Source organism: Hypanus sabinus, chromosome 13 (assembly GCF_030144855.1).
Source record: "Hypanus sabinus isolate sHypSab1 chromosome 13, sHypSab1.hap1, whole genome shotgun sequence".
In the NCBI taxonomy this organism is placed as follows: Eukaryota; Metazoa; Chordata; class Chondrichthyes; order Myliobatiformes; family Dasyatidae; genus Hypanus; species Hypanus sabinus.
Genome location: NC_082718.1, coordinates 100,395,062 through 100,422,466, shown reverse-complemented (window position 1 = coordinate 100,422,466; position 27,405 = coordinate 100,395,062). Strand labels below are relative to the sequence as shown.

The 27,405-nt window shown below is 36.2% G+C and overlaps 1 protein-coding gene across 2 annotated transcripts in view; it reads left to right on the top strand.

Annotated features, from left to right (window-relative positions):
- Positions 1-27,405, top strand: part of LOC132404207 (mediator of RNA polymerase II transcription subunit 13-like) — a 201,915-nt gene that overhangs the window by 89,700 nt on the left and 84,810 nt on the right. For both annotated transcript variants that reach the window (XM_059988297.1, XM_059988296.1), the window contains exons 3-4: positions 1,800-1,884; positions 14,779-14,862. In XM_059988297.1, the coding sequence (XP_059844280.1) occupies positions 1,800-1,884; positions 14,779-14,862 (169 nt within the window). The remainder of the gene's footprint in view (positions 1-1,799; positions 1,885-14,778; positions 14,863-27,405) is intronic.

The following is a 27,405-nucleotide window of genomic DNA, read 5'->3' as shown; positions in this document are numbered from 1 at the left end:
ATGGAAATAAAGTAATCTTGCTTAAAATATTAAAGAAATATGTCATCTTTAACTTCATACCTTTTGGAAATCAGGTCATCTTTTACACTTAGCTTTTCACAGTAACAGAAATTTTGACCAGGGGTGTCTAAACTTCTGCATGCCACTGTATATGAATGTGAAGGGGTGTTTGTGTGTATATATGTACACATAGTGGATTCCGGTAAAGTGGTACACAATTGGATCAGTACATCTTGGTCAAATTAAGTCACTGTTCCTGTTAGCTGAAGTTTCGTGGAAGTAGTGTAAGGAAATACAACAGTTTAACTGAGTAACAAATTAGAACACTACCAATGTTACTACAGTACCATAAAACTGTATTAGTTCCTAACAGTTATTGATGGAGGAATTCATTTAGTGTATGCTGCCAGTCCTTTTGATCAACAATAAATGAACATTAATCAATGCAGACACCTTGTGCAGGTAATGGGCTGCCTTGTTGCATGAAGTAATGTCAAAAATCACTGTTTTATCAATGTCATTTGGCCCAAATGATTAGTGTAATGCAAGCATATATAACTAACACTATTTAAAAACAATTGCTTTTAAACAGCCATGCAAATGCGCATGTCTGAAACTAGTTGGAAACTGTTCATTAGCTGTTCCCTGCCCCAAATAAGTGGCATAGTATCCTAAATTAACGAAAGTTATCTCGGCTATTTTCTCAATTAGTTTTGTTCTTTAAGAATTTTCCTAGATAAGCTAATCAACCAGAAAGTTTATAAAATTATGAGAGGCATAGATGGGAAGATGATCAAAGTCTTTTTCTCCCAATGTAGAAATGTCAAATATTAAAGGATGTGCATTAAAAGTTGGAAGGGGAAAATTTAAAGGAGATGTGCAGGGCAGATTTTTATTGCATGGGATAGTGGATGGCTAGAACAGGTTGCTGGAAAAATGGTGGAAGCAGAATAAGTAGTGATATTTAAGGGGCTTTTAGTTTAACATAGCACATAACTGTGGAGAGGTTTGAAAATGAGAATTTAAGTTGAAAGCATTGGAGGGGAGCATGGTTTCAAGGTGAAAATGATTTAAAGGTATGATCCATGTAGCTGGATGCAGCTCAATTCTTAACAATTTTAGTGTAAGGGTGCTTATTAATATATGTTATGAGATATGGTTCCACGGCTGAAAGTATGGGGTTTAAGGATTGTGCAAGTAATTTGCAGAAGAACTAGCAGCATAAAAATCTTATCCTTCAATCAGGAAGTGAATGAGAAAATATTGCTGGGATTTGTAGAATGAGTCAAGGAATTGAACTATAGTTGAAGAAGATTTGGGCTAGATAGTCATTTCACTTGCAGTATTACAGATTTTGATCATTTCACAATTTATTTGTGGAATCTGTTGTTCATAAGTCATCTATTGCATTCAACCTGTGATTGTGTGAACTTCAAATGAATTAAAATGCTTTGTGTAGATTTATTTGGCACATTTTTAAACATTTTTTATTCTTGACTTTTGATGAGATAATATGCACTTAGTTGAATGAATATGATGTATTTTTACCTCAGCTGAGTGTTGTGGCTGAAGATGGAAAGTGCTGGAAACAGCAGGAACAGAAGTAAAATTTTTGGGTCAAGCACCCTTCAGAGCTTTTCTGTTTCCATAGTTGCTTCCTGACAAGAATTTCCAGTATTTTCTCATTTAAACTCAGATTTCTGTCATCTGCATATTTTTGATTTTCAATGTCTACAGTACATTTAATTAAAACTTAAGCTGCATTTCACTCTTTCATGACAATTTTTCTTGCATTTCAGTGGTAGATGCGGGTCTCTGGGAAAATGGACTCACATACGAATGCAGAACACTGCTCTTTAAGGCCATTCATAATTTATTAGAAAGGTAAGTCACATGGATGCTTTAAAATTTAATATTTAAAAAACATGCATAGTATTGTTTATGATCTATTATGTGAATTTATATTTAGTGTGCAGAATTGTTCAGAACAATTCAGAGAGATGTTTGGTCTGTTTAATTCTTTTTACAACAGCACTTTGTTATACTTTTCAGGGTAAAAAGTTTTTATTAAAATAGCCAGACTACTTGAAAATACTTCTTTTCAAGCCATGTGTATTTAATTTGGGCTCAGGTAATAAGGTGTAGAATTCTTCCAGCAATTAACAAACTCTCTTTATCAGAGTTGATCTTTCTGATATCTTCAAGGTCAACAAACTTCAAATCTTGTTCAAGTAGCTATATGTAGTTTTAAACCATTTTAAGTAAAACTCTGTCACCAGATTAGTAGGCCAGAATCTTAGCCTGTTACTTTTCTTGCAATGTGAGGGCTTTGACCAAAAATTAGGATGCTGTTGCGTTTGTTGGTGCTGTCTGTCAGATGCATGTCCTTCATAATAGATCATGGCCTGTTATTAGTCACAGCCTAAATTAGATTAATTTCCATTACAGTTCAAAGTTTCTAATCTTGAATTGATTATATTTTAGTACTCTAAATATGTATGGCATAATGGTGAATGCTTCAGTTCTTTGGGGGAAAATGCTTCAGAACTTTGTATTTGGCCAGTAAAGCACCTTTTGATGGTAGGTAAAGAAACCAGCATCTCATCTGTATAATCACTCAGAATCTTCTTCCTTGTATAATTTCAGCTCCATCCCCAATAATGCTATCTCAGCCAATATTGTAGATAATTGTTCCTTTAAAATAAAGTTATTACACTTTTGTTAAACAAGATTGAAATTTGCCAACAGATGTGTTTGTACCTTAACGGTTTGGTGTTTGGGATATTGGGAACTTTTAAAATTACAAAATATCCATAAGATTAATGCATCTTTTTTCTTAGCTCAGGGTGCCACCTTTTATGTCTGAATCTGTGCTTGGTGCTAAGTGGGGCTTTGGTGTGAGCAATAAATCTCATGCAGCAGAATCTGGATCCAGCTGTTTTGGTCTCTCTTGCTATTGGGTCATGACCAAGGTGTATCACATACCAAGTCTGTGGTAGTTATCCAATGCTAAAAGAAGCAAAAGACATTTTGACTCCAAATCCAGGACCTAGGATTTCTCATGGACTGTTTGCTCAGCAACTCTCAAGTGGCCATCTCCTGCGCATGATAGCAGTGCCAATGTCAATGTCAGACAAAGTGGTGGCTACATCATCTTCAGTGATAAACTGGAAGGGAAATAAAATCTTTACTGTGAGCTTTTAATGAATTAATGAAAACATTTTCCCCTTAAGTCATCAATGCACGAATCTAAAACTTGAGGTTGTTGCCAAAGAAGATTTGATTTTGGAAAAAACTCATGACCTGGTTTCAAGAGGAAGCAAATTAATATCCTAGGTGACTTTAGTGCTATTGTAAGGAAAAATGTAAGCTCTTGGCAAGGGATCTTTGGCTAAGGAGTAGGAGGGATGTGGTCCGCCCCAGTAAAAGGCTTGGAGTGTGATCTTTGCATAACCTACAGACTGCTTTGTAAACGTGAGAGATAGCAAATGTCGGAAATCTGGATCAACACACACAATGCTGGAGGAACTCAATGGGTCAGGCAGCATCGATGGCATAAAATGAATAGTTGATGTTTCAGGCAGAGAACCTTGGTCAGGACTGCTGAGGAATCCTGATCAAAGGTCTTGGTCTGAAATGTTAACTGTTCATTTTTCTCCATGGATACTGCACATCGTGCTGAGTTCCTCCAGTATTTTGTGTGTTTACCATGCTTTGTAAGCAGGATAAGTATGCAATGCAAGGGCCTAGCACCAATGAGGCTATAACATTGTTAGAGCAGGGGACTGCAAAGATGTCCATGTCACTTGTGCAGTCATGCATACCCACAATTGTTGAACTGATCACTGCCAAATTTGCTCTATTATCTCAGCCAATTAGACCAAACTGTCAACATTAACTAAAAATCAATGTTAAAATGTTCAAAGCCTCTAAGGAAGTAGTTCTTCAGTGTCACGGGCAATCTGTTGCCGAGCCAATTGGATTTAGTGTCCCCAGCATGTGCTTTCCTGGTCAGCTATATTAATACCCATATAGAGATTAATGGTTATACAGCATGGAAATGAATTATTCAACCTACCAAGTTTGTGTTAAACATCAAGTGCCCAGTGACAACTGATCCCATTTTATTCTCCCCACTTTCTTATCAGCCTCTCAGTTTCAACCTTTCATCTATAAAATGAGGACAATTTACAGTGACCACATTACTAATCTCTACGTTGTTGGGTTGTGAGAGGAAAACAGAGCACCTTGAGGAAATGCATGGACACAAGGAAATGTGTAAACCCAATGCAGAGAGCTGCATTTCAGAGTCAGACATGGGAACTGGAGATGTGAGGCAGAAACTCTACTACCTGTGCCACTGTGGTAAAGCTGTAAGGTGTTCCTGGGTTGAGAGCTCATCCATTCCTCAATCTGATGGCAAAGGTCATCAGAAAATACACGATGTTACAAACAGATGGAGGGTGGTGGAAAGAACTCAGAAGGTCCAAAGATCCACTGACAGTAATTATGGGTGGAGCTTTCCATGCTGTTAAAGACATCTACAGTCCAAAGACCAAAGTCCCATACCACAGAGGAAATGCAACCTTGTTGAATTTCTAATACTTGGTGTCTAAGAGCTTCAGTCATGAATTTGCAAACTCACCTTCTACATCTGGGAAGAGTGGAAATAAATGTAGGTCAGGTACTGTAATCATGCCCATTATCAAAATAGACGACAAATCTGTCTGTGATTTCCCTTCGCCAAATGTTATTGCCGTATTGTGCTCCTGAACTACCTCTTACCATTCATCATAAAACTCCAACTCTAATCAAAACATGGATTCTGTTCAAGAAATACAATATACATCTTCATGACATGGTATCTCTAGAAGTGCAGGGAGTAGCACAATATATGGCCTTCAGTAAGCTTTTAACTGTAATTGTGAGGAACTGTAGAACACTCCTCAAATTCAGTGTCCATCCTGTGTTTAGTTTATAATGCCATACAAGCCATGATCTTAATCATCAGGTGTACTGTCAAGCCAATTATAGTGAAAAAGATGCATCATTTTCCTGACACAGTCAACACTGTCAAAACCTCATGTATGCCATGATGTTTGCAAACCTTGCACCAGAGTCTTCAAACAGACACAATGTAGTTTTGTCAGTGGAACAGATTCAAGGATGTTCACCCTCTGAAAATTTCAGTATGCCCCTGTACTCTAAGCACTGTCAGCCTAATTATTAAAAGTGGAGATGTGTTTTGAGTATTTTGAGAATCTTGTGCACACAAAGGTGGTGTAAAGAAATAGTATTCCACTTCCCAACTACTCACTCGCCCAGTCAGGCACTTCCTGTGGGAAAGTCTATGGTTCTCATGCTGGCTTCATCAGTCACCTTGGGTTCACCAAACACAGCACGAAAGCAGTGTACCTTTACTTTTGAATGACTGATGAGGAGGAAATGATAAATGACTGAAGTAAGAAGTTGAGTATTAAAACATTAAAGTGAGTAACACACAGAAAATGCTGAAGGAACTCAGCAGGTCAGGTAGCATTAGGGCTGAGCCTATTCATTGGGACCAATTGAAGGGTCTCGGCTCAAAACATCAACTGTTTATTCCTCTCTATAGATTCTGTCTGATCTGCTGAGCTCCTCCACAATTTTGTGTGTTACTCTGGATTTCTGGCATCTGCAGAGTCTCTTGTTTATGAAGGTTTTGTACTCTAATGTGGCCATATTGATGTATATTTATGGGTGTAGTGCATAAATTATCATCCAGCAGTTACACTGATAGTAAAGTTTGGGTCACTTGTACCCTTTGACTCAAAGTTATGTACTTCCTACCATGCGATCATATTATAGTAATCTGGAAACTTGAGATTATGGATGGTGGAATCTAGATCAAAAACTATCCAACTGCCCATCACCCCACCTCCTTTCTAAAATTTATTTTTAGTTAGAGATACAGCATGGAACAGGCCCACACGACCCAATGAAACATGCCGCCCAGCAATCCACCTACTTAACCCTAGCATAATCACAGGACAATTTATAATGACCAGTTAATCTACTAACTACTACGCCCTTGGACTGTGGGACAAAACCAGAGCAGCTGGAAGAAAAACATTTGGTCATGAGGAGAATATACTGTATATACAGAATATACAGCCCCTTGCAGATGGAGCTGAAATTAAACTCCGAATTCTGGCAGTCCAACCTGTAATAGTGTTACTTTTGTTCCATGTATCTCCTTTCAACCTTGTACTAGCCTTCCCCTCTCCCCATCTAGATCCATTTGCTTATTTTTTTCCCTTTTTGTTTATATATTTCCACCTATCACCCGTGAGCCTTCATATCTAAAAGTTTTCTCCTGGTTCCATCTATGCATTATCCCCCTTGTTAATGGTTTCACTTTTAACTGACTAGACTGTGTCACTGCTCCCTGTCACCCCTTGCTTATCTGCACTTTTTCATGATACAGTAGCTTGACCCTAAGATATAAACCATCCCTTTACCTTCATGGATACTGTTGGATCACTGAATACCTCAAACAGTTTTTTTTTTATTAGTATTTGGGTCTGATCCAGGAGACAATCACAATTTAAACTGACAGATTGTGAGCTGTTTATTTCTTTAGCTGTAGCTTTGCCATTTCTTTAAATGCTGTCACTGCTTAAATTTGTGCCATGTATTTTGGTATTGAGTTAAAGGCAGTGGAAAAACGCTCCTGTTGTATTATAGATAACATGCTGCTGAATTTGCGTGTGAAATGCAATTGATCTAAACGTTTAGTACTGTGACGGTCATATTTTAAGATTCCATTATTCACAAACCACCATGGATGGATAATCACCACTTAAACACATCGTTTTGCCCTTATAGAAAATATCAAACCCTTAGTTGATAAGCTCATCTGAATTGATGCTGCCTTTTTGTTTCCTTAATTTTCTGCACATTTTGGCTGCAGTTTTATTCTGTTCACATTATTATTTGGAGTTTTTAATTTAAATGGTTAAGCTTCTATCCTTTTGTTTCTCTCATTGTTGGTTGGACCAGTTCCAATTGGCCATCTTCTTTCTTTATGTTCAAGACTTAATCTGCTTTTATTCTCTTGCTATTTTAATTTAGTTTCAAATTTGTGGAACTTTTGGAAATTCATCAGAAAGGGCTGTTTGAGCTATTCAAAATATCTTTTGATTCTCCAGAGTAAAGCTGCATCTCCTTGTTTTTTTCAAATCAAAAGTGATGTATGGCCTCCACATGACTTCTAGTCCTAATCACCAGCTGCTGAATGTGAGGGGAAAAAATAACTGATTTTTGTGTGCCGCCTTTGTGCTCATCACTGGCTGAGATGGGACGAAAGCTCTGTAAGAGTTGCATCTCTATAGTTTGCTCCTAGTATTCATATACTTCTTATATACTTCTCTGACATATTTTTGAACATTGACCCATCACTGTATGTTTCAGGGATCTGATGGAGGATTTGAAAGTTACGACTTATAGAACTCTACTGGCTGTCAATGGAGTAGCAGTGTTTTTATAGCTGCTCCTACTCTACTTAATTTACTGTTTCCAAGTTGTTTTGAAAACTTACTTTTAAACAATACAGGTGGTCCCCGCTTTTCGAAAGTTTGATTTATGTCAACTCACTGTTATGAAAGACTTACATTCGTACCTGTTTTCGCTAACCAAAGAGGATTTTCACTTTTATGAGAAAAAGACGCCTGCTTTATATGTATGTTTACCCTGAGAAAGGCTATAATGACCGTGAAGCCTTGTGCAGGCAGTTGTTTACGCATGTGTGTGCATGCATGTACATGCTGATTTTTTTTCTCCAAATCGATTTTGGTTCGCTACCTTCCCGAGTTTGATAAGTGAAACTACATTGTACCTACAATATTTCTACTTTATATAGGGTGTAAGTTTATTATATCATTCCTGCTTTTACTGTATGTTCGTGTTATTTTAGGTTTTATGTGTTATTTGCTTTGATTTGGTAGGTGTTTTTTGGTTCTGGGAACGCTCAAAAAATTTTCCCATATAAATGAATGGTAATTGCTTCTTCGCTTGACGACATTTTGGATTGCGAACAGTTTCATAGGAACGCTCTACCTTCGGATTGCGGGGGAAACTTGTATTGTTTTAAGATGAGGGGCTCCAAAGCTACTAAAAGAAGAAGAGGACCCTCCTATAACTTTGGAATTTATTATAGAGGCACTCTGGAAGCATAAAAAATAAACTTTCGGAGGAGTTCCAGCAGAAATCCAGGCAACTCAGGACTGAATTTAAACAAATGGATGTAAAATTGGATTCTATTCAAAATTTTTTTTTAAGTGAACACGATAAATGGATATAAAAGAATGAAGACACTTTGATGATGTTGGATGAGAAGATTGATGACCTGGAAAAGATCTGTGATAAACAGTCAAAGGTTAATGAAAAATTAAGACAGAAGATTACTAACATAGAAAGTAGAAGCAGAAGAAATAATTTACATATTCTAGGTTTTAAAGAGCCAATCAGCCTTCGGAAATTTTTGCAAACCTCTTGGCTAACTTATTTCTGAATATTTTAAAATCTCCACCTAAAATAGACCGAGCTCGTAGATCACCAGTACCGAGTCCTCCTCCAGAAGAATGACCCCGTTCAGTGATAATCTGTCTTCACGATTTTAAAACAAAGGAACTTTTAATTCGTGAATCTCGTCGGAAAGGTACAATTGATTATGAAGGCCAGAAGATCAGAATTGTGGAGGAATTTTCACTGGAGGTGTTGAATGAGCATTTCAAGTTTAAAAAGGTTGTCTGAATTGTATGATAAAGGTTTTAAAACTTCTCTTTGTTACCCCGCTCTTCTTAGAATCATTTTGAAAAATGGCTCTCAGAAATGGGTTTGACTCGAGTTGCAGGATTTTTAAATTTCCGAATCAGTATCAGAAGTTTAACTGTTCAATAATTCCCTACATAAATCTATGTTGAGTCTGCCTGATGGATCCTTTTTTTAGAATCAGCAGTCTAACTGTTCATTACTTTCTCTTATGAATAATCATTTTTTTTTACTTTTGGTATACCTTCGTATCTAATTTTTCTTGTAATTTTATTTCTTTGCTTAGAAAATTAAGGATTTAACATTAGTAAGTTTTCATTAAGTTAATATTTTCCAAGTTAATATGCTCTGAATTTTTAGTTCTTTTTAATATTTTATACTATTTTTTATGTGGTTTTTAAATAAGTTTAATTTTGCTCAGTTTTTGTTATGTCTTGATGGAATGCAGTTAACCTTGAAAATTTTTTGGAGCTCAGCCACTCGATTGTTTTGGGAGGGTAATGTGGGTAGATTTAGCTGTCGACTGTCTTTGGTCGACTTTCTCTCTTTGGGTGGGGTTGGGGGTGGATTTCTTCTTTTCTATCAGCTGTTTGGTTCTCTTAGCTTCATTTGTTGCTTGGTTACTTTATCTTAAAGCTCATTGTTTGGATTTAATATATATATGTTCTGTTACATATCCCGTAACTGGATATCTTACCAGCAAAGATAGAGAGGTCCGTTGAAGTCTGATGTCACTATTTTCAAACGTTTTTATTTATAAAGGGGCACAAAAATAAGGTTAATACAAACATTCAGATAATGCACGTCATCAATACTCAATCTAAAGCGCTGGTATAGTAATAATCATCATTAAGAAGTGAGCTCTACTGTTGTCTAGGGGTTAATATATTGTCCGTTGGAAATATAAAAGTCACTCAGAAGTTTGCAGGCTTCAGCCTTTTGGGAATCGCTGGGTTTCACGTGGGGCGACCGAGAGAGAGAGATTAGGGAGAAGAGGAAAAACTTGCCGGGTCTTTGTGAAGCTTCCGTGGAATCGGGGGAGCGTTGGTTCCCTCTACCCGATGTTAATTAAAAGCGGTTTTCCGTGATTCCAGCCACAAATTCCAATCCCGGAATCTAACGCACGTGGCTTCCTTCAAAATGGCTTCCCGCTACTGCGGGATCACTCTCGTGTCTTCTTGGTGCGTCTGAAAGGGCTGTCCCCCTTAGACCCTCCTTTATACTTCCTCACGGGGTCGCAGGTGTCAATCAGAGATGCGATCTCTCTTTCCAGCCCACCTTGCCCGAGGGCTTTTCACGTGGTCTCCATGAGACAATAATCACTGTCGCCTTATTTTGCATCCCGGGTGGAATGTGCTATTCGGCACATTTCTCTCTCTCCCACTTCCTGAGTCTATTCAGCACGTCTCTCTCTCTCCCAATTGGTCACCCCTCTCTTTATTGTTGATTGGCTGAATTAATTCTATTGAATATTTTGCCCAGAGTTTTATATTTATTTCAGGCTGTACCTGTTTTTATTCCTAAATTCTTTTTTTTATTCTCTGGATTCTGTTATATCTTATATATGAAAAAATAATATTTCTCAAATAAATAAAGTTAATCTTTTTTTATTACTGGGCAGTCAATATACGGAATCTTATGTTTCGGTTACATTATATTAACCGAGTAGATTGTCCGGTCTGGGTTTCTTTAGAAGCTAATTCTGTTAATAAATTTTCTATCATTTCTCTTCTCAGATCCTCAATTCCTTTATCTTTAAGTGATTTAACTAATAATTTTGTAGTTAAACACACTTTGAGGATTTGGGTACAATCTAGAAAATATTTTGGTTTACTGACTTTTTCATTTTCAAGTCCCATTTTTTAAATATCTATGATTAATGTAGTTTTTAAAGAGTAGAATAGATTGGGTATTAAATGTTTTCAGGATTTGTTTGTTGGAGATCGTCTCTCTTAATTTGAACAACTGTCAGCTGAGTACAGCCTACCCAAAATCCACTTTTTTCAATATTTACTAATTAGAGACTTCTTGCATTCTCAAGTATATACATTTCCTAAAAGTTCAGATAAGAATTTACTTGATACAATTCTTAATTTGAAACCTTCCATGATGGATCTATATCTAATATTTATGGTATATTGTTGGGAATGAGAAATACTCCTTTAGAGAAAATTAAAAACTTTTGTGAACAAGATTTACAGATTCCAATTTCTGAGGGTACTTGGAATGAAATTTTAAAATTGGTTAATACCTCATCCTTATGTGCCTGTCATTCCCTTCTACAATTTAAAGTGGTTCATAGGGCCCACAATAAGCTGTCTCATTTTTATTTTGATATATCTCCCTATTGTGATAGATGTAACAATGGAGAAGCTTCACTAATCCATATATTTTGGACTTGTCTGAGTTTTGAAAAATATTGGAAGGAAGTATTCCAAACTTTTTCAGTGCTTTTTAAAGTAAATTTTAAACCTAGTCCTTTGACTGCTTTATTTGGTATTGTTGGAGGAAATGATATTATTTTGGAGAGACTTCATTTGCACATTTTGGCTTTTATTTCTCTTATAGCCAGGAGGCTTAAGTGGAAGGATGCCACTCTGCTTACTCATAAATATTGGTTACGTGATATTATGTCATGTTTAAATTTAGAGAAGATTAGCTGTTCGATTTCTGAACCTAGACAAGATTTTTTTTAAATTGTGGGGACCTATTCTGAAATATTTTCAAAATCTTTGATTTGCTATTAAGCACAGATGTTGGCTAATAATATGTTTTACTATATGATGAGGTTTTTCCCCCCATTTTTTAACCAAACAGCTGTTTATTTTTTCTGATAGTCGTTTGAGATTTTTTATATAATACTATTATCTTTTTTCAGTATTATGTTTAAATTTAATTTATATGGGTATGGGGTAAAGAGACTATATTTGTGATTTCAATATATTGTAATCGATATCTATTATATCCTACTTTACTCTGTATTCTTTTATGTAAGAAATCAATAAAAATGTTGAAAAAGAAAAAGTTGAGACTTATTTTAAGATGGACATTGAGATGCAGCTTATGTGCGGATCTGATATTAATGTATTGTACACGCAGAAGGAGAAAACTGACATTTAACATTCTCAAGCAGGGGATCCCCACCTGTTTACACTATGGACCTCTACTATTAACCATTAACTATTAACTATATTGTGGACTGCAAGTTGGGAACACTTGATCGGGGTGAGCATGGAATTAGTGTTAGAATAGTTAATCTCTTCAATGTTATCTGTAAGAATTCACTGATCAATTGCATAAAAAATTGAAGATAAGTTTCTTTATCTCATGGTTAGAAAATGGTCAGTTCAATTGATCAGTACAGATAAATGGATTACAGAGAAAACTGGATAAGTACCTGAAGATAAATAATTATCTCTGGCATATGTCATTATATTTATAATGATGCAAAAGGGAGCTATTTAACTTATTAGGTCCATCCCAGCTCCTAGCAGAATAATCTCATCAGTCAGATTCTTCATCTCTTTATGTTTCCGGATCTCTAACTCATTTTCTCTCAAACATAATGATCAGCATCCCATTTATTCTTTTGTCATTAGGCTGCACCTGGGTCCTAGGTTTAGGCTACCTACGCAGCAGCAGTAACTGTTGTGCCATCTGTTGGATAAGATGATCTGTTTCTTCACCAAAAATTCTAATTTTAAGTAGTTTTCTCCTCAGTTCAATTTTTTTGAATGAAAAGAAATTTGTTTTTTTAATTTGTTGAAATCATTCAAGTTAAAGTTGATGAATCAAAAGCTGTGCTGCTTGTCTGATTTTTTTTTTAAAAAGGACCTAGCTGTCAATTTGTAACAGTGCCATTTCACAAAATACCTACATGCTCCAGTTGCCATCTGTTTTTTTTAAATTCACTTGATACAGATTTTCCAGTAATTGGACTAATTCAATGTAAAGCAATGAGTGGTATAGCTGTAATTTAAATCTTAAGCTTTTAAAATGAGACTTCTGTACTTGTTAATCAAATTATAATACATTTTCACTTGTGCAAATTGGTATAGGTTGTAATACTTCTCCATAAGCTGGAATGGCTAGCTCCATTCTAATCAGTGATATCTGAGCTTCTGGATTTTGAAGTGCACACCCTTTTGCAGGTCTTAACCTGCTGTATTTCCCTCCCTTGTATCAGTGATCATGTTACATACAGTAAGACCTTGCACACAATTTATGTGCAATAATTTCCACTACAGGTGAAAAGTACTGAGATTATATATTGCTTTAGGATATTTCATCTAAGTGGAGTATATCACTGCAACCCCCATGCACAATGTGATCTTCTACGTTAATTTCAAATCACCATGTATATACTGTACTTCTGACATTTTTAACAATACCTAAGTACTATTATAGTGGTCATAAAGCCCTCTTCAGACTTAATAGGATGTTATAAACTTTTTATAAATCCATTCATTTTAATGTTGATTTAAATTTTGCAAGCTGGTCTCTGAACCAGCCAAGTACTGGTTCCATTCTTTCCTGAAAGTGTGGCTAAAGTTAACAGGATTTGGACAAACCAGCAGTACTTGCCAAGTAGCAACATTTCAATGTCAAAACTGCTACATCACAGCTGATGTGTAACCCAACTGCATTTACTGAGTTTGTGTTTGTAACCCTTTCCTGGCAAAAATCTGTCATAGAAACATAGAAACAAAAATCTACAGCGCATTACAGGTCCTTTGGCCCACAATGATGTGCCGAGCATGTAACTTATTCTAGAAACTGCCTAGAATTTCCCTACCTCATAGCCCTCTATTTTTTTAAGCTCCATGTACCTATCTAAGAGTCTTTTAAAAGACCCAATGTATCCGCCTCTACCACCTTCACTAGCAGTGTATCCCGTGCACCCACCACTCTAACATCCCCCTTGTACCTTCTTCCAAGCACGTGAAAACAATGTTCCCTTGTGTTAGTCATTTCAGCCCTGGGGAAAAAGCCTCTGGCTATCCACACAATCAATGCCTCTCATTATGATATACACCTGTTATTATTATATTTCTAAAATTGACTTAAATTTGCAGTAAGTATGAGCAACTAAACTATATTTTTTTGTCTGACCTGAGTGTTTAAAATACTTGCTGCTTTTATTTCTTAATCTGACGATTCTCCATATGCTTCATCGTGCAGTTGCTGAAAATTAAGGATTATGTGGGTTCTAGCTTGAGTCTTGAAGAAGGGTCTCAGCCTGAAATGTCAACTGTTTATTCATTTCCATAGATGCTGCCTGACCTGAGTTTCGCCAGCATTTTGTGTTTTGCTTTGGATTTCCAGCATCTGCAGAATTTTTTTGATTGTTGGTACTGTCCTCTGTTCATGAGTAATTTTAGGCAAGTCCCTAACTTTAAGCAGATTTTGGAATCTGTTGTCACTCGTCTGGGTTGTTTTACCAGCTTCTTGGTACTTTTTAGTATATGGATCTGCAGTTAATGTTCCTAAGCTCAGCCTTTACTAATTTAGAGTTCACACATGTAAGAGTATAATTGGTAAATTCTGTCTTTTCAATATACCACCAGGCGAATTTCGATGTATGTTCTCTATTGTCTACATCATGCAATATGGTTTAGTGATTTTTTTTTCCTGAATGGAAGGCATTATTACAGTTCTTGGTTCTCTCCTGCAAAGTCTTGAAATGAGAGCTTAGATCCAACCTGTTTTATTGATGGGCAGTAACTTCTGATTCAACCTTTCCAGTAGGATAGGCATTGAGCAAGAAAGAATACACTCTTTGAAACTGCCTTTCATTAATATGACATCTTTCACAATTTCCAAGTGCCCTGTAGTGACTGTTATGGCAACTCTGGTTTTACAATAAAATCTGCTTATGGGATTACATTGTGATCAGTTGAAGTCCAGAAAGGTAGTTGGATTTGAAGTACAAGAAAGAATTAAGGTTTTCATTTTGTATTTCTTCAGGTGCCTGATGGAAAAGAACTTCGTTAGGATTGGAAAGTGGTTTGTCAAACCTTATGAGAAAAATGAGAAGTCTGTTAACAAAAGGTAAGTATAAATTAAAGAGGAATTTCACTTGCACATTTACCACCTTATGTTCAACTTTTTTGCTGATGTCTTTATTTTAAAATACTGCATCATACATATTGTTGAAATTTGTCATAAATGACAACTTGCCAAAAAATCCAGGCCATTTCTTTAAATAATTCTTTAATGTTTACTTTGAAAACACCTCCATACAAATCAGCACTTGCTTTGTTTCACAAATATCAATTGTTCTTTGGCTAATTTTATTCAGGTGTCCAGGTAATTAATTCCCTTTTAATGGATTCAACCTAAATTTTTGATAAATAATTTTCTCAGCTTTGTATCATTTCCATTGTTGGCAAATGTGGACTTATTCTGATCAATTGTCATTGCTTTCAGTGGTGGTACTTTGGAGAGTGCAGATATTTGCTAGATGAGCTACAGTACAACATGCTGAAGACATTTACTTAAATCGAGATTACAGGTGGAATATCTATTCTAGGGATGTATGGTAGAGAGCAGAAGTAGACGTTGCGCTTGTACAGTGGCATGCAAAAGCTTGGGCACCCTTGGTCAAAATTTCTGTTATGGTGAATAGTTAAGAGAGTAGAAGATGAACTGATCTTCAAAAGTCAAAGATGAAACATCAGACCTTAATTAGCTTGTTAGACTGTGGCTTGTTCACAATCATCGTTAGGAAAGGACAGGTGATGCAAATTTCAAAGCTTTATAAATATCCTGACTCCTCCAACCTTGTCCCAAAAATCAGCAGCTGCCTAGCACTGTGAAAATTAAAATAAATAATGCCCACAAAGCAAGAGAAGGCTATAAGAAGATAACAAAGTGCTTTCAGCTAGCTGTTTCCTCAGTTCATAATGTAATTAAGAAATGGTAGTTAACAGCAATTGTAGAGGTCAAGTTGAGGTCTGGAAGACTAAGAAAACTTTCCTAGAGAACTGCTCGTAGGATTGCTGGAAAGGCAAATCAAAATCTACGTTTGACTGCTGTTATGAAGGGACCACAGCTCTGAGGGGCCGAAGGAGCGGGAGCAGCCCCCTCCTTCCGGAGAATTGCAAGATCGCTATTAATTCGGGTCTCGGAAGTGAGAGACAATGCAACGGTTCTGGCCATTGTTCTTAGAGGCGCCTGTGTGACGTGCATGTCCCTGCTACGTGACAGCTACCATGGACATGGACACCCTCAGGCAATGTGGGGGTGGAGATTGCATCACCCTACTTTGATGGACATCTACAACTCTACAAGTAAAGATAAAAGCAGACTTCAGGAGGCGGTACCAAGAGCGACGCACCAGAAGAACTCGCTCGCTCAGCGCTCCCGTGAGAGCTGGAAGCCATTCAACGCCACGTGCGCTCCTAACCCCTTTGGCCTAGGGAGCGGGTGGCTGATAATACTGAGAAGGACTTCGAACTAACAACGGGGAAAACAACGCTCCCCTGATTTTATGGAGTGGCTTCATAAAGACCCGGGAAAGTTTTCTTTTCGTTTTCACCGATACCTCTAAAACATGTGAAACCCAGCGATTCCTTGAAAGGCTAAAGTCTGCAGGCTTCTGAATGACTTCTTATATTTCCAATTGACAAAAATATTATCCCCTAGACAACAGCCGAGATTACTTCTTAATGATGATTATTACTATACCCGCGCTTTAGATTGAGTTTTGGTGATGTGCATTATCTGAATGTTTGTATTAACCTTACTTTTGTGCCCCTTTATAAATAAAAACGTTTGAAAATAGTGACATCAGACTTCAACGGACCTCTCTATCTTTGCTGGTAAGTTATCCAGTTACGGGATACGTAACACTGCAAAAGACCTTTAGGAAAGTTTAGCAGACTCTGGAGTGGTGGTGCACTGTTCTACTGTGCAGCGAAACTTGTGCAAATATAACCTTCATGGAAGAGTCATCAAAAAAAAAACCTTTCCTGTGTCCTCACCACAAAATTCAGCGTCAGAAGTTTGCAAAGGAACATCTAAACAAGCCTGATGCATTTTGGAAACAAGTCCTGTGGACTGATGAAGTTAAAATAGAACCTTTTGGCCACAATGAGCAAAGGTATGTTTGGAGGAAAAAAGGTGCAGAACTTCATGAAAAGAACACCTCTCCAACTGTTAAGCACGGGGGTGAATCGATCATGGTTTAAGCTTCTGTTGCAGCCAGTGGCATGGGGAACATTTCACTGGTAGAGGGAAGAATGAATTCAGTTAAATACCAGCAAATTCTGGAAACAAACATCACACAATCTGTGCAAAAAAAAAGCTGAATATCAAAAGAGGATGGCTCCTATAGCAGGATAATGATCCTAAACACCTCAAAATCCACAATGGACTACCTCAAGAGGCACAAGCTGAAGGTTCTGCCATGACGACCTAAATGTCAACCTCGAAACGTCATCATTTCGATGATGACCTAAATGTCATCGAAAATCTGTGAATAGACCTCAAAAGAACAGTGCATGCAAGGTGGCCCAAGAATCTCACAGAACTAGAAGCTTTTTGCGAGGAAGAATGGGCAAAAATCCCCCAAATGCGAATCGAAAGACTCTTAGCTGGCTACAGAAAGTGTTTACAAGCTGTGATACTTGCCAAAGGGGGTGTTATTAAGGACTGACCATGCAGGGTGCCCAAACTTTTGCTTCGGGCCCTTTTCCTTTTTTGTTATTTTGAAACTGCAAAAGATGGAAATAAAGTAATCTTAAAATATTAAAGAAATGTCATCTTTAACTTTATGCCTTTTGGAAATCAGGTCATCTTTTACTCTCTTAGCTATTCACAGTAACAGAAATTTTGACCGGGGTGCCCAAACTTCTGCATGCCACTGTATGAGGATCTGTTGGATAAGGTATAAAATGCAGAACCTAGACTTTTTTTTATTGGAGTTTCTATCATGTAGATGTTCCATATTACCTGTTGAAGTTATTCTACAATTTCAGTGAGGTGTTTTAGTAATTTGCCATATGGTATCTTTTGTTGCCGTGTTGTGTTGGAAATACAGCAAATGTAGGAGATGCTACAGTGTAACGAAACACAATCTTGATGTTCCACTGATGTTTATTTGTTTGGTTCATCAGTTCAGAAGTTTGAATACTTATAAATGCGAATATCATTACATCTGAATCTTTTGAATAATTCAGAAATGTATTTACATTTTCTGTGTCATTTATGATTCTCAGGTGCAGCTTGAAATTTTAGTTCTGATCAGAGAAAATGGTGTATATGGTTTTGTGTTTGAGGAATAATTGAAACTCATTTTGGCTCAGCATTTTTTAGTTTGGAAATCAAAACTTGATGAATTGAAGCCTTTCACTGCCACTACTAGGGACTAATGTTACATTCCACCAATATCATACCAACACATTTTGGCACTCTGTAATTTAGTGTGTGCAAAGAAATTTGGAATTGCACTTTGGAGGGAAAATCACAAAACAAAATTTAATATTTATACAATAATAAAATTTGGACATTAAATGAGCGAAGCCTTCATTTGCCCTACTGTTTATAAATCATTACTGTGTGATGTTTTACCACAATTTGAAATGCGTGGTGTTGAAAGGATACTTCTGGAAAAGTGAATATTCAAAAACATAATTATATTTTGTTTAATGAAGTAAAGTGGAAGCATGAATTTGCTTCTTTAGAGGTGGTTTCAATCACTACATCTTGTATGGCAGTCAGCACTAGTTTATAAATGAGACATTAGTTTTAAGAACATACAGAGTAAGAAGTAACTCAAAGCTAGGAAACCAAAAAAATAATTAGGAATGACTGTTCATTCATGGAAAATTAGTAGTGAAAATTGTTACTAGGTAGCTAATTGTAATCTGCAAAAAAAAAGTACCCAGTGTTTAAAAATTGCTCTTTCACTCCAGTGAAAATGTCAGCAAGATTCTAATTTTGCTTTATTGCAAGTCAGCTGTATGTGTGTGTTTTTTTTAAATGTTCCTACTTCTGTAGGCTCTGAATGGTACAGCTTTAGACAGACGGCAATATCTGCAGAGCTGCCTAATAGGGGAGGTAATAGAAATTATTATTATTACTTTATTGTCACCAAACAATTGATACTAGAGTGTACAATCATCACAGCGATATTTGATTCTGCGCTTTGCGGAATCAGTACACAAAATAGATATGATAGTAACTAAACTGACAAATGAACAGGCAGAGAACAGAATGTTCAAGGCCATGTGCAGTTAGTTTGACCAAGCAACATGAATAGTAGACATAGTGGGCTGAATGGCCTCTCCCTATTCTGTTTTGTTCTTGTCCGGCAGCCAAGTGGATTAAAGTTGTCATGGAATACTGGAAACAGGAATAATCTTCAACATTTTAAATATTAAGCAGACTCCAAAGAATGTAAAAAAAAGTATTTGATTATGACAAATGTTGTAACCTCATACATTCATTGCAGGGTGGTGAGAAGTCATTTGATCTATCATACTGGCTTATTCTAAGAACAGGCTATGCAGCTCATCAACTGGCTGTTCCCTTAAACACCGTCTTAATCAAATTTCTTTGAAAATCCCAATGGAATCTGCTTCCAATGCCCATAGAAGTTGTAAATTTCAACTTTTTTTAATTTTATGAGATTTTCATATTTTGTTTGATTTCTTTGTCACTCATCTAAAATGTCCCACCTGATTTTTGACCCACTTACCAATGAAAACTATTTCTGATGTGGTTTGTCTAGGCTTCTTATGACATTGAATACTATAATCCATCTCTCAATCTTCTGTTCTCAGGAGGGTATCAAAGCCCTGGGGCATTTAGAATAAATCTTAATCAGCATACTTTCTAAGGTCTTCAGATTTGTAAGTGTGATGTCCAAATTTAGATGTGCATCTGCAGTTATGGCTCATATGGTGATTTATAGAAGTTCAACATGGCCTTCTACAGTATATATGTCTCTCTGCACCTACTTTTAACATGTGTCCTGTTCTTGGCAAAATACATCATTTTAAATGGTCTAAATTTCATTTGTTAGAAGTCAGCAGGAGATGCTCATGGAGTGAGCACTGTTTCAGATTTGCTCCATAACCTTTACTTTTCTTAACCTATGATCACCCTTATTTAACTTACTTTTACCTACACCAAAAGATTTTTGCTACTTTTTTGGACTTTAAGAGTTTATTGTGAATTTTTGAATAAATGAATACAGAAATGGCTCTTAGATCTAAAGGGCGAGAACCTGGGAAGGAACCTAACGGGAAGAAGAAAAAGACCGATCCTAAACGCACAGAATTGACTTATGAAATATTATTGGAGGTTTTAAATGAAAATTTTGAAGAAGAACAACAAATTTTTAAACAAGATATAAAGGCTTTTCAAGATTATATGGATAAGACGGATTCAGTAGTTAACCAGCAGCAAGTTCTAATTGCAACTTTGCAAGAGGACGCTCAGAAGCGAGACTTGATAATTGAAAAACTGAAGCAGAAATTACTTTCGACGATTAAACAGGTGGAAACACTTAAAGCCAAGAGTGTCAACTTTGAGAATCGGTCCAGAAGACAGAACTTACGCATACTTGGTCTCCCGGAAGGTATTGAACAAGGGGACCCCTCGAAGTACTTTGCTCAACTTTTAAAGGATGCGTTCCCTTCTGTATTCCCAGACAGTCCTCTGTTACTTGATCGCGCTCACAGAATTATGCGTCGAGCACCAAGTGCTTCAGCTAAACCTCTGGTTGTAATTGTCCGATTTCACTATGTGAATGTTAAAAAGCAACTTATTCGTGTGGCTCGGCGTGTAGGGATGGTCAAATTTCAAGATCACAATTTTCGATTAGTGGAAGATTTTAGTCCAGAAGTAATGAAGGCAAGGCTTCTTTTTAAACCTCTGATGTCCGAAAGTTATGAGAAAAATCGAAAACCTGCGCTCTTATACCCTGCGAAGCTCAGAATCTCGCCTCCGAATGCACCACGGCGTGTTTTCCTTTCTACATCTGAAGCGAGAAGCTTTCTGAGTGAGAACTTCCCTACTGCTATGGATTCTCATCTCTAATAAATGAGTGATTTTGATCGTGCAAGATGGTTTTTGTTTCCAAAACCAGATTTTGTTTCTGGCTATTGGTGTAGGTTTACTCTATATTTTATACTCTAATTAATGTTTTTTTTGTAATATTAATCTTTTTATTTTACTTCAACCACTGTACTTTATCTTTGGTCATTATTATTAATCCTTCGAAGGTGAATTTTTTTTACTAAGATGGCGGTTTCTTTAAAATATTTTTGGCTTGTTTTTTGATTTCGCCATTTTTTTTCTCGTCTTCTTCCTATAATGCATTTCTTATCACAGTTTAAATTTTTTTTTGGCTTGTTTGGTTTTTAACCCGATTTATAAGTTACTAGTGATAATATTATTTTTGTTTTTTTTTACTATCAATTATATTAAGAGGTTTGGTTTTAGTATAGTGATTATTATTTCTTTAGAGTTTGGGTGGATTTGTTTTAATCTTTTATATACGGAGTTACCTTCTGCTGATATGGGGGTAGATTTAGTTTCATCTCTCCTTTTTCCCAGCCTTTTCCTGGCTGGGGTGGTCTTTTTTCCTCTTGGGTGGGGGGTGGTGTTTTTTTTCTAAATCTTATGTTCCTTACATCAGTTTTTTTTTAGTTTCTTCATTTGGGCTGATTTTAAACTACTAAAATGTCTGCGATGTCGCCACTTCCAGTTCCACCCCTTATTTTTTGTTCCTCTTCCGGGTGCATGAGTTCATAATTTGGTTAACCCTTTATATACCAAAGGGTTGATTTCAGAAATATGGCTCAGACCATTAATTTTGTCTCTTGGAATACTAATGGCTTAAATCATCCGATTAAACAGAAAAAGATTTTCAAAGTATTCCAAAGACTTAATGCTCATATTATTTTTGTACAAGAAACTCATGTGAGGAAAGAGGACAATTATCACTTTTTTAGGTTTTGGAGGGGTGAACATTACCATTGGAATTCAAATGCTAAAGTAAAGGGACTTCCAATTTTTATTGACTCCTCTATTGCATTTGTCCAACACAATATCTTTTCGGATCCGAATGGTAGATTTTTGTTAATTACTGGCTTACTTTTTAACAAAAAGGTTGCTATGGTGAATGTTTATGCTCCAAATGTAGATTGTCCCGATTTTTTTAAGTCCTTATTTACTTCTCTACCTAATCTAAATGATTATAAGTTAATAATGGGTGGTGACTTTAATTGTTGTTTAAATCATTTGTTGGACAAATCTATATCTACTCAGAATTTACCTAATAAGTCGGCCACTTGTATTAACTCTTTTTGACTGATAATGGAATTTTTGATGTTTGGTGATTTCGGCATTCTAAGGACAAAGAGTTTTCATTTTTCTCATATGTTTATCATTCCTACTCGAGAATTGATTATTTTTTTATTGACTCTTGTTTTATTCCATCGGTAATTGGTTATAATTATGATATTATAGCCATCTCTGACCATGCTCCATTAAAATTTTCTATTAAATTTACGGATACAGCTTCTAGTGCTAGACAAAGGCGATTTGATTCTACCTTACTGCAAGATCCGGATTTTATTAAATTTATGAAGAAACAGATTGATTTTTTCTTTTCAACTAATTCCATGGATGATATTTCTTGCAGAACACTTTCGGACACTTTTAAAGCATATATACGTGGGCAGATTATCTCCTACTCTGTTGGTCTGAGAAAACGCATTAAGAAGAAAACTCTTTTTTTGGTTGATAAAATTAAAGAGATTGACAAGAAATATTCGATTACTCCTAGTAAGGAGCTTTACAAACAAAGGGTTGAACTTCAAACGGAACATAGTTTATTACTTATATCTTCGATTGAAAATCAATTAATGAAAACCAGATTTTTTATATACATAGTGATAAATCGGGTAAGCTGTTAGCTAGTCAATTGAAGAATGCTTTGGTTAAATGTCAAATTACTAAGATCCGTCAGCAGAATGGGGATCTGACAGTTAACCATGATGAGATAAACAAATCATTTCAAGATTTTTATACCTCCCTATACCATTCTGAATTCCCTCAAGATTGTGATACTATGTGTGATTTTCTTTGGAAATTGAATTTTCCAAAATTATCATCAGATAATCTTTCAATATTAGAAACTCTTATTATAGATGCAGAAATTAAAGGGGTTATTTCCTCTTTGAATTCTAGGAAAGCACCAGGTCCAGATGGGTATACAGTAGAATTTTTAAAATGTTTTTCCGCTACACTTTCTCCTTGGTTATGCAGGGTTTTTGAAGAAGCAATTAGATTGGGCAATCTGCCACAATCTTTTTATAGAGCTTCCATTTCTTTAATATTGAAGAAAGATAAAGACCCTACTGACTGTGCATCCTATAGACCAATATCTTTATTGAATGTAGATTCCAAGATCTTTTCCAAGTTACTGGCATCCAGGCTGGAGAAGGTATTACCTCAAATTATTTTGGAAGATCAAACTGGTTTTATTAAAAATCGCTATTCTTTTTTCAATGTTAGGAGATTATTGAATATTGTTTATACTCCTTCACATAGCACTTCAGAATGTGTCATTTCATTAGATGCGGAGAAAGCATTTGATAGAGTTGAATGGCCATACTTATTTAATGTGCTTGAGAAGTTTAATTTTAGTCCGACATTCATTTCCTGGATTAAACTGATATATCATACTCGTAGCCTCGGTGCTTACTAACAATCAAAGATCTCCCTTTTTTCGTTTATTTCAGGGTATTAGACAAGGCTGTCCTCTTAGTCCATTATTATTTGATATTGCTTTAGAACCCTTGGCAATTGCTATCAGAGAATCACAGAACATTTTTGGCATTAATCGTGGGACAGATATACATAAGCTATTATTATATGCAGATGATTTATTATTATTTATTTCTGATCCTGAGAAATCCATTCCTGCTGTTATATCATTGTTGGCTCAATTTAGTGATTTTTTCCGGGTATAAATTAAATCTTAATAAGAGTGAATTGTTTCCTTTAAATAGACAGGTTCCAGTTTATGGAAATTTACCTTTTAAATTAGTTAATGACTCTTTTATTTACTTAGGGATTAAAATCACAGAAAACTATAAGGACTTATTTAAGGTTAATTTTTTACTCTCAATCGACCTAAAGGATTACTACTATTTTCCAATTTATTTTTGGATAATTGTTTTATGTCTTTTGAACAATTATCTAATAAATATAATTTGCCTAGATTTCATTTTTTTAGATATTTACATTAGGAATTTCTAAATACTGTACTTCCTACTTTTCCAAATTTTGTGTCTTCAGGTATTTTGGAGAATTTGTTTGAACTAAATCCTTGTTAGAAAGGGCTAATATCAAAACTTTACAATATAATTATGAAGATATGTTCAGAGCCCTTCTATAAGATTAAAAATGATTGGGAAAGAGAACTTAACCTTACTATCCCTATTGAAAATTGGGATAAAATTCTTCAATTAGTTAATACATCATCTATATATGCTAAACATTCATTAATACAGTTTAAGGTTGTGCATAGGGCTCATATATCCAAGGATAAATTGGCTCATTTTTATTCCTATATAAATCCTATTTGTGACAGATGTCATTCTGAGATAGCGTCTTTAACTCATATGTTCTGGTCATGTCCGCTTTTGAAAAAATATTGGAAAGACATTTTTGATATTATTTCTACGGTATTGAACATTGATTTACAACCTCATCCTATTACTGCAATTTTTGGTTTACCAATGATGGACTCACTCAATTTTTTGTTTACCAATGATGGACTCATTCCACTTATCCTCATCTGCTTGTCAAATGATTGCATTTCTTACATTAATGGCTAGAAGATCTATTTTGTTGAATTGGAAAGAAATTAATCCTCTTACCGTATTTCATTGGTTTTCTCTAACTATATTATGTCTAAATTTAGAAAAAATTAGAAGTGTTGTATTTGATACTTCTATTGAATTTGAAAAGATATGGAGACCATTTATTCAATATTTTCATATGATGTAATATGACCCTGTTCCAAGCCTATTTGTTTTTCCAGTTTCGATTTTATATATGTTGAGAGGATCGGAGTTGACGACACTGATGCTTTTGTATTTTTGTGAGATATTATAAACAGCCCATTTTTTTCCCATTTTTTCTTTTTCTCTTTTTTTTGGTTTTTTCCTCTTATTATTAGATTACTTTTTTTGCATATTTTTTTTCTTTTTCTTTTTTCTGTATTTTTAATATATATTATGATATACCTAGGTTTGCCTTGTTTATTTGTAAATTATATCGTGCATGATTTGGGAATATTCATTTATACTGTAACCAATGCTTATTTATTTCATGTTCAGTTGAAATGTGTATGTTTGTAATCCCATTATCTATGTATCAATTTTATTTTGATATTAATAATAATAATTGTTATGAATCCCGTAACTGGAGAACTTACCAGTAAAGATAGAGAGGTCCGTTGAAGTCTGATGTCACTATTTTCAAACGTTTTATTTATAAAGGGACACAAAAGTAGGGTTAATACATACATTCAGATAGTGCACATCGTCAACACTCAATCTAAAGCGCGGGTATAGTAATAATCATCATTAAGAAGTGAGCTCTGCTGTTGTCCAGAGGTTAATAGATTGTCCGTTGGAAATATAAAAGTCACTCAGAAAGTTTGCAGGCCTCAGCCCTTTGAAAATCGCTGGGTTTCACGTGGGGCGACTGAGAGAGAGAGATTGGGGGTGAAGAGAAAGAACTTGCCGAGTCTCGATGAATCTTCTGTGAAATCGGGGGAGCGTTGGTTTCCTCTCCCCGATTTTAGTTAAAAGCGGTTTTCTGTGATTCCAGCCACAGATTCCAATCCCGGAATTTAACGCACGTGGCTTCCTTCAGAATGGCTTCCCGCTGCTGCGGGATCACTCTCTCGTGTCTTCTTAGTGCGTCTGAGGGGGCTGTCCCCCTGAGATTCTCCTTTATACTTCCTCACTGGGTCGCAGGTGTCAATCAGGTTGGGATGATGCAATCTCTCTCTCAACCAGCCCACCTTGCCCGAGGGCTTTTCACGTGGTCTCCATGAGACAATAGTCGCTGTCGTCTTATTCTGTATCCCGGGTAGGACGTTCACATTCCACATGCTCTTTCCCTTTACGAAGTCATCATCCTTACTATTAACTACCTGAAAACTTCGAAATTGTATCTTATGCACTCAATTACACTTGAATTTGTCTCTTTTATAGAGTCATAGTCATACAGTGCTGAAACATTACAAATTCTCATCAATACACACAAAATGCTGGAGGAACTGTGTGTGTTGAATGAATTTCCAGCATTTGCAGATTTTCTCTTGTTTGTGATTGGACAGTTTCTTATCACCTCATTCTGCTACCAGATGGTGAACAATGAGTTTGAGGATGTATGTATGACCTGAAGCTCGAGGTTTTGTATTTTGATTGGGATTTGACTTTTTGAATGGTTGATCTGGAGTTGCTATGTATTTAGCCCAAATAAAAGTGACATTGCTGAGGTTTTAAGTGTTCTTTCCAGTAATTACTGACTGCCTCTATATCTGATAAGTGCTTGGCTTATTGGGAGTGAGGCATTGGGTGTTTGTCCCTTGGCTGGCCTTAACGCTGCTGAAAATCTGTTTCTTGGGTGGGCACAAAATGCACTTTCTACTACCATCTATTGGAATAGATTTTCTGCTGGACATTGAAATTCCCATCCTGAATCAATGTGCCTTTAGAGAGAGCTCTTTCATCTCCATTTAGGAATGCTGATTATTTTGATCTTTGATCTAGTTCTGCCCCAACTGGTTTCATGTGAATAAGTCAGCAGTATTCACAGGTCCCAATTGTGGTGAACTTGAAAGCAGATTAAGTCATTTTTGCTCTTTGCAGAGTTTCTGATGATGCTGGTTCCACCCCCCCCCCCCCCCCCACAACCCCGGGGTCAGATTGGAGATAACACAGTTGAGGTAATGAAAAGGCCACTAGGCATTGGTACTTATCATGGCACACAGGTAATATGGGCAAAGGTATAACTAGTGCCTGGGCTCAGACTGTTGCCGTGAAAATTTGTATTTGCCTCTCGACAAATCTAGATGTAGCTTCTGACAAGGCTGTTTGTAGTTGGAGTTAGCCTTCCATGTGATTTATCTGAGGATTGCATCTTTTCTTATCCTGGCATTGTAGTTGGCAAGAAAGGTGTGTTTGTCCCACTTAAGTTAGAAGCAACAACTTTTTCCAGAACTGGTCTCAGCTCAAGCTTCAGGGTGGGAAAGTATGCAAAATAATTAGCATGATGGCTCAGTGACATTGAGGCATACGCTAATGCTATGCATTATAAGATAGACCAGCACATTCTTGATTGCAAAAATCATTCTATGTGCACAACATTGCTTTCTTCAATTTTGCCCCTTCAGAGTTGGCTTCTTCCTGCAAATCATGTAAATCGCCAACTATTTGAGTTCTTGTGCCATAATCAAAGAGCACAATCAGTTCTGTCACAATTGGGATATTCCTGAGAGGATTGGGGAAAATAACAATTGCTCACTATTTTCCTTGTTTCTTACTCCCTCACCCA